The following is a 13,197-nucleotide window of genomic DNA, read 5'->3' on the forward strand; positions in this document are numbered from 1 at the left end:
TGGAAATTTGAATAGAGGACATCATGGAAGACTGTGATTACAGTGATTTTTTTAATATTTTATTTTTATTTATTCATGAGAGACATAGAGAGAGGCAGAGACACAGGCAGAGGAAGAAGCAGGCTCCCTGCAGGAAGCCCAATGTGGGACTTGATCCCAGGACCCCAGGATCATGACCTGAGCTGAAGGCAGATGCTAAATCGCTGAGCCACCCAGGCGTCCCTACAGCTGATTTTAATTTTTTCTTTCACTTTTCTCTATTTTCGATTTTTTTCTGCAATTAGTATTGCTCCCATAAAAGGAAACTAAGCCTTGTTAACTAAAAGTATCCACAGGCATCCTGTTGTGCATGGACGCCTGGATTTACAGTGAAAGTCAGTGACATCCACACTGGGATTTTGTTGTTCGTGAAGCTGTCCTCTAGTGATTTGAATGGTTTCAGAGTCTATCGGGGAGGGGGCCACATGTGGGGAATTGTTCTCTGAGAAATCAGCGCAGAAGCTGGGGGGTGTAAAAATCAGTATAAACAAGCCCCTGCCCCAGTCTCATCTATGACATCACCCAGCAACCTGTGAGGACCCAAGCCCGGTGCAGGTTGTGAACTTCATCTCTTCCAAATCTCCAGTGGGGACCAGGGCACCTAAGCAGGTGCTACTACCCACCCCATCAGAGCTCAAATGTCATCAACCTACAGAATGTGGCAAGTTTAGGTTCAAGCCAAATTCAGCCTAGTATTGCTCTGGAATAATTAGAGGTTCTAGGACGCTTACTTGCTATTACTGTTTATATATATATTTGAGAAAAGGCTAACTCTAGATTTCATTAATTGTCCTAATCTACTTTATATAGGATCATAGATCATTAAAGGTATATACTTATAAAATGTCCATAAAAAAGCCTTAATTTTTTTAAAAAAAATTACTATTCACGCTAAAGGATCGGCCACACCTAACACCACCAATTTGGCCAATATTGTTAAGTATTTTTTCATTCAACATAATCAGTGGTGGCAGAAGTCAGAACACTGGAGACCCTGCTGATGGCTGGGGCACGAGGGAGCCCAGTAGGGCCTGGGAATATGTTTTAGATCTTGGTCAGGTGCCTATGTGAGCATCATCTTCACATACATGTGCTCACCGAGCTGAACATTTAAGGTTGCATGGTTTACTACAAACTGAATAAAAACATTTTTTTAAAAAGATCACTGAGGGGCACCTGGGTGACTTCAAGGTGGAGCACCTGCCTTTGGCTCAGGGGGTGATCCCGAGGTCCTGGGATCGAGTCCCACATCAGGCTCCCAGCATGGAGCCTGCTTCTCCCTCTGCCTGTGTCTCTACTTCTATCTCTGTGTCTCTCAGGAATAAATAAATAAAATATTTTTTTAAAAACAAAGGATCATTGCTATTAAGAGAGCCCCTGAAATTATTTTATCATTAATGCTCACCTTCTTCTGATACATCACATGTGTTCATTGTACAAAACTTTGGAAAATACTAACAGCATCGAAAAATTAAAATCGTTCATAATCCACCTGCCAGAACAACTCGGCATCATGATAAATGCTGCCTGAAGCCCTGTGACAGTGTGGCTCTGTTCACTGGCTTATAGGGCAGCTGGCAAGCTCTTAACCAACGCCGGTCACCTTGGACCTGACGCCATCAGCTGCGGCCACACAGACCCACCCGCCCTGACCACGTCTGCGGCCCCCACGCAGGCTGCTTCCTCCCAAAGGCTTCCCACCAGCGGCGGGTTGTGCCGAGTCATTCAGTTCCCTCCAAGACAGGCTGGCGCCAGTGGTCACCTACAGCTGGGAGCCCGAGGCGGGGGCCAGGAAGGCCGCTGGTCCCTCAGCCGTTCCCCACCTTGCTGTGTCTGCACCCCTGCCCCGTGGGCAGGTCACCTGTCAGGAGGCGGGCTGAGCAGGGCTGCGGCCAGTCTGCTCGGAGGACCCACCTCTCCCACACGGGAGGCCGCGGCCGGCCCTCACTCCCCAGTGCAGCTCTGCGGGGCTCAAGGACCCAGCCGCCAACAGCCACGGGCCCCCGCCAGGCCCGCTCCCAGCTGACCCCACGTCTGACGAGTGACCTGAGGCTCAGAGGCGCCTCAGGGAAGCAGAAGGTGAAGAGCAAAGTGAAGCTGTCCTGGCCTGCGGCCCTGGGCACCTGCTGAAGCTGTGGTGCCCCACAGGGGCTGGTGCGGGGACACGGGGGCCGCGTGGGCGAGCACCGCAGGACAGCCTGGGGGGGGGCAGGGGGGACAAGTGGGTTGGCCACTGCAACAGATGACGACCTGCTTTTGGGCTTTCCCGTCTCCTTTGTAGGGTCTCTTCCCGCTCCCGGCCAGGGAGGGAGCCGGCCCTGCAGGCTCAGCAAACCCTGCGTCCCAGCTTCCTCCTCTCTCCATCTTTCATCTCGCAGAGAAAATAATATTAACACAAGTGCCATCTAGGCTTTCATCAAAGGAGCCAAGAAGCCTTTGTGAGTGCTGGCTGGTGGCATGTGTCATCCGCCTCACGGACGGCGAGGACGCTGAGTCACAGGGAGGAAGTATGACCAGGGATCAGTTAAAAGGAAGCCACTGTGCTCTGTTTCATCTGAAAATCACAGCAGTGCAATAGGCCGCATCTGCTCTTCAAAGTCAGAGGAGGAGAGGCGAGAAATACTCCAGAAACACACGCCGTTGTCGCCGCTAAAGCCACGTCACAGCTGATGTGGGAAGGACGCAAAGCGCACTGGCTCTTTCTATTCACGCGTGTCCCCATTTACCACCATGGTCCCTACTCTGACCCGGAACTAGCTGCTTGGTCTTAGAAAATGCCATCTCTCCCCCCAAACTAAGCTGATCTGGGCCCTGCTCTCAGCCTCGGGCTTCTGCTGTGCTGGAGCACACCCTGCACCACAGGCCCTTTGCATGGAGCCGGCCCGCTCTCCTCGCCCTGAGGAAGCATTCCGTGGGCTGCGCCTGGGCTGGAGAGGCTGAGCTCGGGGCCGGGAGCCTTGGGGGACCTGCGGGACAAGCCCTCGTCCCACGCCTCCCGGCGCCGATCTCTGTCTTCTCCCTTTTCATCCCTGTCCGTCTTGCTGCATTTATCCATGTCATTGATTTTTTTTCCTATTGATTTTCTGTTTTTCATTTCATTGATTTCTGCCTTTACCTTTGCGATCTCCTTCCCGCTGCCTTCTTTCTGTGTATTTTGTTCTCGTTTTGTCGCGTCTTGAGAGACACACTTAGGTTCTTGGTGGGAGAAACGTCCTCTTTTCCACTGCAGGCATCTGGTGCCGTAAGCGCCCCCACCCCCCCGCTCTGCTCTAGCGCGTCCCACATACTTTGATACGTGGTGCCTTCATTTTCATTCAGTTCTGTGTATTTTTAAATTTCCTCTGAAATGTCTCCTTTGTCCTTTGTTATTTATAGGCATGCTGCCTAATTTCCAAGTGTTTGGAGACTCTCCTGTTGCCTTTCTTCATGAATTTCTGATTTGAATCCATTCTGGATTTCGATCATTTCAGGTTTGCTTGGATGCCTTCCACAGCCCCAGATACGGTCTATCTCATTGACTGTTCCACGGGCACTTCATCTAGTCGCTTATTCTGCTGTGGCTTCGAGGAGCACTTTGTGCGCAACCTGGGCTCCTGCTGGTGGGTGCTGCTGGGTCCCTGTGCCCTTGCTGATCTTTGGCATGGAGCCTGTCAGTGGCTTGGGCCCTGGTGCCTGCAGGTACATCTGCGCTGGTCTCCGTCACAAAAATGGGCATCTAGGACACCCAGCGCTCCATCCCGCCCTCTCGACTGACTGTACCTCATGAACATCTCTTTCTGTCCATCTCAGCAGGACCCTTCTTCTCTGCTTTAAGTGGCCGCATGTTGCCGCGCAGGTTGGGGTGGGGGACGCACCAGAACTCACACCCACTCCACCCCATCCCCCGTCTGTTACAGGACATTCGCTTTGCCCGACAGGGGCATAATCCCCAGGGCCGATTCCACTAGCTTCTCACTTGCAGTTCTGAGCCCTGGTGGTGGAGGCCGAGGCTGGAGGCCCACAGGAGTCCAGTGGCCTGTAGCAGGTGGTGGGGTGGAGCGTGGGTGGCAGAGGCCAGTCTGCATGGAGCCTTTTAACAACAGAAGTGTAATTCTAAAAATCATTCATAGTGCAGCCTGAAGATCACCAGGAACCAGCCGCAGGGACACCCTACCCCACTTCCCTGTATTTCAGGCAAACATGAGCTCACCCTGGGTCATGTGGGCTTATGAACTAAGGACCAGATCACCCTCAGGATGGGACAAAACTCTAAAAATAGGATATACGCCAACCCAAAGCGACACTGCAATTGCACCGAGTTCCTCCTGTGGGAAGAAGAGGGAGTGGAGTCTCCAGACTGGGGTGTAAGCAGATCAGAGAAGCCGAGAAATATTGAGGTCAGGCGACTCTGTCTCAGAGCTCAGAGAAAAGGAGGAGAGGACTCATACCCTAGCTGACCTCGCCTGGTAGGGAAGGAGATCCGCCTGCAAAGTCCACCAGGAGACAGCACCCCACACCGGCCCCTCCAGTACGTGGGGAGCATCCCAAAAAGGAAGGGCTGCAGCCTGAGCCACCGACACATGGCAGCTGACATCTCACATCCCTCTGACCTGGGCTGGTCCAGGTAGCCCATTGTCCTCACCCCCAGGAAGACGCCCAGCCCACTCCCACCTCCAGTGTGTTTCCTGTCTTGACCCTCCTGCCTGGAGAATCGTCAGCCACCTCCTGCCCACAGGGATGGGGACAGCCTCCCAGGACCTGGACACCCCCCGGCCTCTGTGAGGCCTCGCCGCATGCTCCAGGCCCACTTCACCCTCCCAACACCGCCAGAACCTTTCTGAACATCAAACTGTGTATTTGCTTCAAATGGAGCAACTTCTGCTCAATAGAATCGTGCACTCCTTTTGGGAAAACAGGACCTCCTGTTTTGAACCTCCTTCACAACCTATGATCCCCTCCATGGGGGACTGAGGGAGCCCTCAAAACGCTTCCTGAATCCACTACCCCCCCCTCACTCTCTCTTTTTCATAAATCTGATGCTTTACTTGGAGCCAGGGGCAAGGGGAAATGTTCATGAGTTCAGCTTTCCGTGTGGAAGTGTCCTGGTGAAATCTGGCTACACAATATTTAACTTCATAATGACCACTTACGGCTCTCATTAAAGCCAATTCTCTTGCCGAAACCCTCCCGTAATTAGCTTTAAAGAGAACTCGTGGGTCTGCTAATCATGCTTCCCATCTACGGAACAGCCTGTGAGGACTCTGGGTGGGCCAGGCACACACGCCTGTTCACAGAAAGAATAATTATCTGGCAATTTTTTTTTAATAGAAGAGAGTCCAAAATGTGCCTCTCTGGAATTACATTCTTAACAGCCGAGTACATGTAAGGGGGCCCCAGGTCACCCCTTTGACCAGTCCCTTTAGCTCTGTCATGTACCCCGGTGCCCCTCAGCCGCCTCGCCCCCCACCCCACCCTCCGCCCCTGAGGCTGTGCCCCCAGGGGGGTCTTGGGAAGCATAGGGCAACCACTTCCCCACAGCTCCAGGCCTTAGTGTACACAGAAACCCCCACCAAGGGGTGGCTGACTTCCTAGGGAGCAGGGCCATCTGATTTGTCTTGGGTTCTGGGGGTGGGGGGCAGCAGGAGGCACCTGCTAGGGATGGAAGTGATGAACACCAAGGCAGACAAAAGCATAGAGCCTGGGGCGCAGGTGGGGAGAATGCGAGCCAAGGCCAGAGATGCGGCTGTTTGGGGGGGGGAGGGGAACAAGGTGTTTCCTGTGGCTTTAGGTCTGGTACCTTGGGGTGGGGGGTGACAAGAGAAGGGGCCAGACCCATGGGCATCTGTGTCTCCTGACGAGGAGCCAGACAGGCTGCCATCCGCAAAGGCCAGCAGCAGGGAGCGTCCACGCAAGAAGACAAGACACGTGTGTTACAATGATAAATGATTCCTCGCATTAACAGAAAAAGGTGAAAAATACCTATTTCTCTCACTAGATGCTGAAAAAGCCCTTGAAAAAATTCAACAACCATTTCAGATCCTTTTTTAAAAAAAAACTAGGGTTATAAGAAATACTTCTTCGCGTGGGCTGTATCAGTCCTTGGGCTGGGAGGCACAGCCAGCACATCCAAACACCGCTGTCCCAGCCCCAGGGTGGTGGAGGGTGGCAGGTGAAACCACTAGGCACAGAATGCTCTGTGGGGCTCTGACCCCCACTCAGCATCGGTACCTGTGCATTTATGGGACCCGAGCTACATGTGAGGCCTGTTGAGCATTTACGCCCACCATGGGCAGCACGCCATCCATGCGGAGGGCCATCCTCGTGCTCGGTGCCCCCACCTTAAAGACATTTCTTATCCACCGCAGACGCTAAATTACTTTTTTATGCTAAAATTCAAATTTTCACTTCTGTTCTTTACTCAGGAAATGTGCACGACCGGCCATTTCTTTCCGGGTCATCTGAAACCATCTCAGTTCTGAATTCAATAATTCTATTTGACTTCATTGGTCCTTGACGATTTTCATTTAAAATGCTAGGCCAGGATCCCTGGGTGGCACAGCGGTTTAGTGCCTGTCTTTGGCCCAGGGCGCGATCCTGGAGACCCGGGATCGAATCCCACATCGGGCTCCCGGTGCATGGAGCCTGCTTCTCCCTCTGCCTGTGTCTCTGCCTCTCTCTCTGTGTGTGTGTGTGACTATCATAAATAAAATTAAAATTAAAAAAAAATAAAAATTAAATTAAATAAAATGCTGGGCCCTCACCATACTTCCTCTGAACCCACCAAACACCCTGGCCACAACCAGCCTGCAGACACCTGACCCAGAGCAGCATGGCCCGCACTCCGCGGAGATATGAGGGCAGGAGCAGCTACTGCCACCTGTCAGGCCTCCACAGGGCACAACACACCCTCTGCTTCCCACACAGGCATGGGAAGGTCCAGAGAGGCTGACCCCTGGAGCCCTGCACTCCAAGGGGACTGAGGATGGTTGGCGTCTGGTGTTTGGGACCCAGCCAGGCCACCTTGCTGGGCCGCATCTCTGCACCAAGTCACCACATCCAAGCACACCCTTCGAGATGAGCCTATTGGCTGGAAAGCGAGCCTCTTACGTGGGTTTGCACGTTCACTGTCCGCCCACATTCTCTATTATGGAACTTTGTTTAAATAACATTTTTTATGCATTCCTCATCAATAAGACATAAACTCAATGATAAAACACAGTGGGGAAGTAGAGAAGAAAGAAGTCTGTGCTTTATAGGATTAAAGTGTGATCAATTGCTTATCTTTCCCAGAATTATTTTCTCTCAAACACAAATATGAAAAAAATGAATGAGATAATCAGGTATTTCTGGAAATATGACATCTAGTATTTTCTAACAAGAAAGAAAAGTCATCTCTGCACAAAGTCATCACACATCTACCTGTGCAATGTGTGCATATGTGTGTGCATGTGCACATGTATCGCTATGTGTGCTGTGTATGCACGTGTGTGCATGTGTGTGTCGTGAGTGTGCTATCTGGTATACACACATTTAACACATTTGCTATTCTGTGTCACATAAGAAGAGAGATGATACATTTCCCAGATTAAACTAATAATTTTGCCCATTAATCTCAAAAGAATTTCTTAAACTGTTTTCCAAACCATTTGGATAAGATTTACATGTAAGCCACCCCTATGATGAGATTTTTCAATGATTTTTTTTGAAAAACCAACTTTCAAAGTTCTACTTCACATCAAAGCAGAATTTTGTTCATCTAGAACTAAAACAAAATTCAACCAATCCCACCATGATGGGACATCTGGGTGGCTCAGCAGTTGAGCATCTGCCTTTAGCTCAGGGCATGATCTGGGGGGTCCTGGGATCAAGTCCCACATCGGGCTCCCCACAGGAAGCCTGCTTCTCCCACTGCCTGTGTCCTGCCTCTCTCTGTGTCCCTCATGAACAAATAAATAAAATCTTTAAAAAAGAAAATCCCACCATGATAATGTATCCTGGCTATACTTGAGATAAGTTTGCGATGACCTTTGCTCACAGTATCACAGGAGCACAGCGCTAAGATACAGAAGATTTAGGGTATGTTTACAGACACTGAGGCAAGTGGAAAAAAATACCAATTTTGAATAAGTGTTACAGTAAGTGCAGTGTACAAAGACCATCTATCAGGAACAGTAGAATATTTATAAATAAAGCGAATAATTTATACCACACTAAATATCACCAGATTCACAAATGGGAGGAACAAAATAGTCTTAAAAAGAATTCTTGTAAACACAAGGCCTCGTTCCAAAAGAAGAACAGTAGGCATCTGAGGTGAAAAGTCTGTAGCTCTCTGACAGTTAGAGCCCCCAGCCTGTGGGCAAGAGCGGCCGGCAATCTGTGCGCAGAGGGTGAGCAGTGAGCATCTGAGGGCACTGCTCCCGGCTCGGCTCCTTGTTCTTGCCATGGGCCCTGGGGGCGGATCCTAAATGTGGTCACCTCTTTGCCGGTGTCACATGCTTTAAGGAAAAGCCCTTCTTCTAGAGACCCGGGGGGCCAGCGGCGCCCAGTATCTCCACCTATGGCGTGGCCTGGGGGCGGTGGTCAGGGCTGAAATTTGAAGGGCCTGCCGGTCTGCAGACGGCTCTCCTACCTCGGCCAGCGGCTCTCCTATGAACAGACCCCCGACCCGTCCATACCTGTCTCTCCTTCCCAAGCCACCCCCTCTGCAGGCCTGTGCATGGAGCACCCCAACATAGCGCTCAGGCCCCACTGAGGACTGGTGGCGGCCTCCACGGGCACTCGGGTGCAACCGGCTTGGACTTTCAGGAAGAGAATTTCAAGGTGGGCAGCTGCATAATCAATACAATTTCGATGGGCCTTCCATGTCCAAATGTGGTTTTGAGATGGAATCATCATGAGAATATTCATCATTCTCTGCGGTCAGGCAGGCCCCATGAGTAAGGGGCAGGCGGGGCTGGGTAGGGGGCTCGGGACCGGGCTCTGAGAGATCCCCGATGTGGAGAAATGCAGAGTTGCGTGCAAAACCAAAGCCGAGGGAACATAAGGAGACCCCCTCCTTTGTCCTAAACGTCATAGACGAGTTATTCTCATGAAAACTACAAACTGACCACTGCACCTACCCAAACTCCAAAGGAGAAGTAATCAGTAGTGACCTCAAGAAGATTTAAGTTCCTTGGTCAGTGTTCTATAAAAGACTGTCCCTAAGAGCCCTCTGGGGCCACCCATTCGGGACGCCAGTCACTTTCGCTCCTTTCTGTTCTCACCTGCACTTAATAAACGTTCACTTCACCCTTTGGTGTCTGCGGGATTCACTCTTCGACTCAGCGAGACAAGAACCCTGCGGCCCTTGGAGGGTCTGGACATGCAGACCATTGCAGACCTGGAAGCTGTGTGGGGGGAGCCCAAAGCCCTGGTGCTGTGGCAGCAGCAGCCTCGCTGACAGCACCCAGGACAAATTAGACACACTGAGCTCTGAATCCTCCTGTTGCTCAAGAGCCTTCTCCGTCTTTAAATTTCATATCCTTCATTAATTAGGATTACAACCTGCTGTTCACAGAGTCTGAGGTCTCCTAGGTGAGCAAACCTCACCAGACTCCTGCACTTCACAGTTTCCACTCCCATGTAAGCAGATGGCATTGAAATATTTTTGAATAACAAATCTTGTATAGTGCCCTAGCAGGTACTGCTATGAGGGGGATAACCTATAATCATAGAGCATATGAAGTTTCCAGGAAATAGGAAAACATTGGGGTGGGAGGTGGGGGTTCCTCAACTTAGAAATAAATTTAAATCCAAGAGAATAATGAGTTCTTCCCCCAACCCTGAGCCTGTAGATTGACAATTGATGTACAGTCATGTAATCAACATATCCTCTCTCTCTCTCTCTCTTTCTCTGTACCAGAGATCTTTTAAAACCAAGATACTGATAAAACTATTCACAGATCAGTGCAAGAGGGTTTGTTTTTTGGTTTTGTTTTGTTTTTCCTTGTTTTTGTTTTAGATGCGATTTTTCAAGAAAATGAGCCCATGATGTTCAACTCCACACGGGCCACGCGGAAACGTGCACCAACAGAGGGCCACGTGATGACGTGAATGGAGCGTGGGCACAAGACACGGTCTATAGCATCTGATCTCCCCTGGTTGTTGCTTCCAAACTTCTCCGGGGACACCTGAGCTTGTGTTCACATGACCACCCTCCACGGCCAAGTGTGAACCAGGCCACGGCACCCAGCGCTAGCCAGGCTCGCTATGTGCCCCTAATGTGCTGCCACCATTCATCTGAGACCCAGTTAAGTGGCCCCCCCAAACCAGAGGCTCGGGGACCCTCAGCTTCCACCCAGCTTCCGCCCGGTGTGAGCTCTGCTGCTTCTGCGGTTCAGAACCTCACGTCGGCGGGATGGCCCACAGCGCTGGCCTGCTTGGCTATGCTCGTCCGAATTCAATCACAACTGACCTTTCGAACTGCATGTCTGCCTTCTTCAGAAAGCAAGAGCAAAGCCCTAAGCCAAGGGAATGATTTTTTTTTTTTTTAAGAAAAACTTTAAAGGCATAAGTTTGAGAATTCTCCCTCCATTTGAAAACTACCTCCTATGCTCAACATGACAGGCATAGAGAGCTTTGCCAAAGTCTATTTTAAACGTAGACTCTTTTTCTGGTTTTTTTTTTTTTTTTGAGATAGCAATTATATTAGCACACTATAAGTAATACACTCCAGTGTCACAGTTTCACCTCAAAGTTGTCAAGGTTTTTTTGGTTTGGTTTGGTTTGGTGGTTTGTTTTTTTTTTTGTTTTTTTTTTTAATTCTTTCTGGTTTGGCTCCTGGTTATATAATGTAAAGACAGACTACAGGAAGAATATTCACTTTCTTCTATAATAAACTCAGGCAGACGTGCATATTTTATGCTGAGCTGCATCCCTTCTGTAAAATAAATTAATCCATTTTCAGAAGGTGAGATGAAGAACCCATGAGAAAACAGCCTCCGAAGGATGAGAGGCCCCATTTTTAACACGAAGGATCACATCCCTTTGTCAGGAGTGTTTAGACAGTTCAAGATAATCCACAGTTAAGTGCTTCCTTGAATATTTTGGTGCCCAAACTGCCAAGATACAACATTTTACCTGGGGATGTGTCTGCTGAATTTCTAACCTGAGTCTGTAGCCGATATGTGGAGGCTAGATGTCCTGCAGGCTTCTCGGAGTGCTTGAGCAACATCGTGGAGATAGTGTGTGTGTGTGTGTGTGTCTCATTTCTTTTTAAACAAATAGCCATGCCTTGGAGAGACCTGACAAATCATGCAGCTTCCACCCCTTCCCCCTGTCAGGCGGACATATGCCCGGCCGCAAGGCGCAGCGACAGCCCACCTCTGTCCAACAGGCAGGACAGGAGCATGTGGAAGGCCGGTGGATGGGTGCTGGGTCCTGGCTCTTGAAACACCACAAAATATTTGTATAAGGGAGGAATCGTATGGACCCTATTGGGCACGATTGTATAATTCTTTGTGTTGGAGGAAAAAAAATCTGCTTTGCAGCCGGCAGCTCCGGGCCCATATTCAGCCCCTTTTAGCCTATTTAAATGGAAGGCTACAGCCTCAGGGAAAACAGTCCCCAATTCTGCTGTGATGCCCTGAACCCAAAGCCATAGGTCTGGAAGGAAAGGCAGGCGCCCAAGGAAACCTTGCTGGGTAAGAAATGCCCCCCCACTTACATAAAGCAAGCCAGCATTTGGCCTGCACCTGCTGGGAGCTGCGGGAACCGAAGCCGCCCACCCTGCCTCTTGGGGCAGACAGAGCAGAAGTAGTGACACTGCCTGCATTCGTCGGGGCAGGGCTGTCCGGCTCTCCCGAGCGTGTTCCCGGCATCGGCCTGATGCCCCCTTCCCAGCGACAGGGGCCCGTGCCCAGGGCCCCCCCACCCCCACCCTCGGCCCCGCGAGCGGCCGGAGCGGTGCAGCCCAGGAGAAGGCAGGCCCGGCCGGAGCGCGGCCCCAGGGCGCCAGCCTCCCCGCGCCGTGCGCCCCCGGCCTCCCCGCGCCGTGCGCCCCCGGCCTCCCCGCGCCCTGCGCCCCCCGGCCTCCCCGCGCCCTGCGCCCCCGGCCTCCCCGCGCCCTGCGCCCCCGGCCTCCCCGCGCCCTGCGCCCCCCGGCCTCCCCGCGCCCTGCGCCCCCCGCCTCCCCGCGCCCTGCGCCCTGCGCCCCCCGCCTCCCCGCGCCCTGCGCCCCCCGCCTCCCCGCGCCCTGCGCCCCCGGCCTCCCCGCGCCCTGCGCCCCCCGCCTCCCCGCGCCCTGCGCCCCCGGCCTCCCCGCGCCCTGCGCCCCCGGCCTCCGCGGCGCCCCTCCCGGCCCGCGCCGCGCCCGCACCCACCTTGACGACGTAGGTGACTCCGGCCCCCAGCACCTGGTCGCTGGCGTGCGGGGCGCGCGGCGGCGGCGGGTCGCCGGGCCGGCCCTTCCTGGCGGCGCGCATGGCCGGGGCGCCGGGGCCGTCCGGGGCGGCCAGGCTGGGCGCGCTGCAGCTGCCCGAGAGCCGCGCGCCCGCCCGCGCCCTGGCCGCCGAGCGCCCGCGGAGGCCCGAGCTGGAGAGTTTCAGGTGGGACACCTTGTGGAGCAGGTGGCCCAGGCTGCCCGGCCCATCGTCCCCGGACACCAGGTAGGGGGCCGCCGCCGGGGCCGCGCGCGCCGCCGAGACCTTGCCGCCGCCGCTCACCGACAGGTTGTGCAGAAGGTCGTCGACCGAGGTCACCGAGTCATTCCTGAAGCGGTTGTACTTGGTGCGTGGAAGCATGCCCCTCCGTGGGCCGGCCGCATCCGCGCGGGCGCTGCAGGGGCGAGCGCGGCCCGGGGGCGGGGGCGGGGGCGGGGGCGGGCCGGCGGGGGCCGCGGCGGGCACCGCGGGACCCGGGCTCCGCCGCGCCGCCTGCCCGCTAGCGGCCCGCGCAGCCCCGGCCGCGCAGCCCCGGCCCCGCGCTCCGCCGAGGGGGGCAGGCCCGCGCCGCTCCGGGCATCGCCTCCGAGGGGGAGCGCCCGGCCCGGGCTGCGCGCCGCGCGAGCGTGCCTCTCCGAGGAGACCCTTCTCAACAAAGGCCCGGGGAGCACTGCAGAGCACTTCCTGTAGCGCACACGCTCGCACACTCACACACGCACCGAGGAAAGAAAGAAAGAAAGAAAAAGAAAGAGGGGAA

At 53.5% G+C, this 13,197-nt stretch overlaps 1 protein-coding gene across 1 annotated transcript in view; it reads right to left on the reverse strand.

The window, feature by feature from the left end:
- Window positions 1-12,879, reverse strand: part of SHC3 (SHC adaptor protein 3) — a 110,518-nt gene extending 97,639 nt beyond the window's left edge. The window contains exon 1 of the mRNA XM_072761158.1: window positions 12,381-12,879. Coding sequence (XP_072617259.1) covers window positions 12,381-12,800 — 420 coding nt within the window. The 5' untranslated portion in view covers window positions 12,801-12,879. The remainder of the gene's footprint in view (window positions 1-12,380) is intronic.
- Window positions 12,880-13,197: the final 318 nt, after the last annotated feature.

This window comes from Vulpes vulpes, chromosome 1 (assembly GCF_048418805.1).
Source record: "Vulpes vulpes isolate BD-2025 chromosome 1, VulVul3, whole genome shotgun sequence".
In the NCBI taxonomy this organism is placed as follows: domain Eukaryota; kingdom Metazoa; phylum Chordata; class Mammalia; order Carnivora; family Canidae; genus Vulpes; species Vulpes vulpes.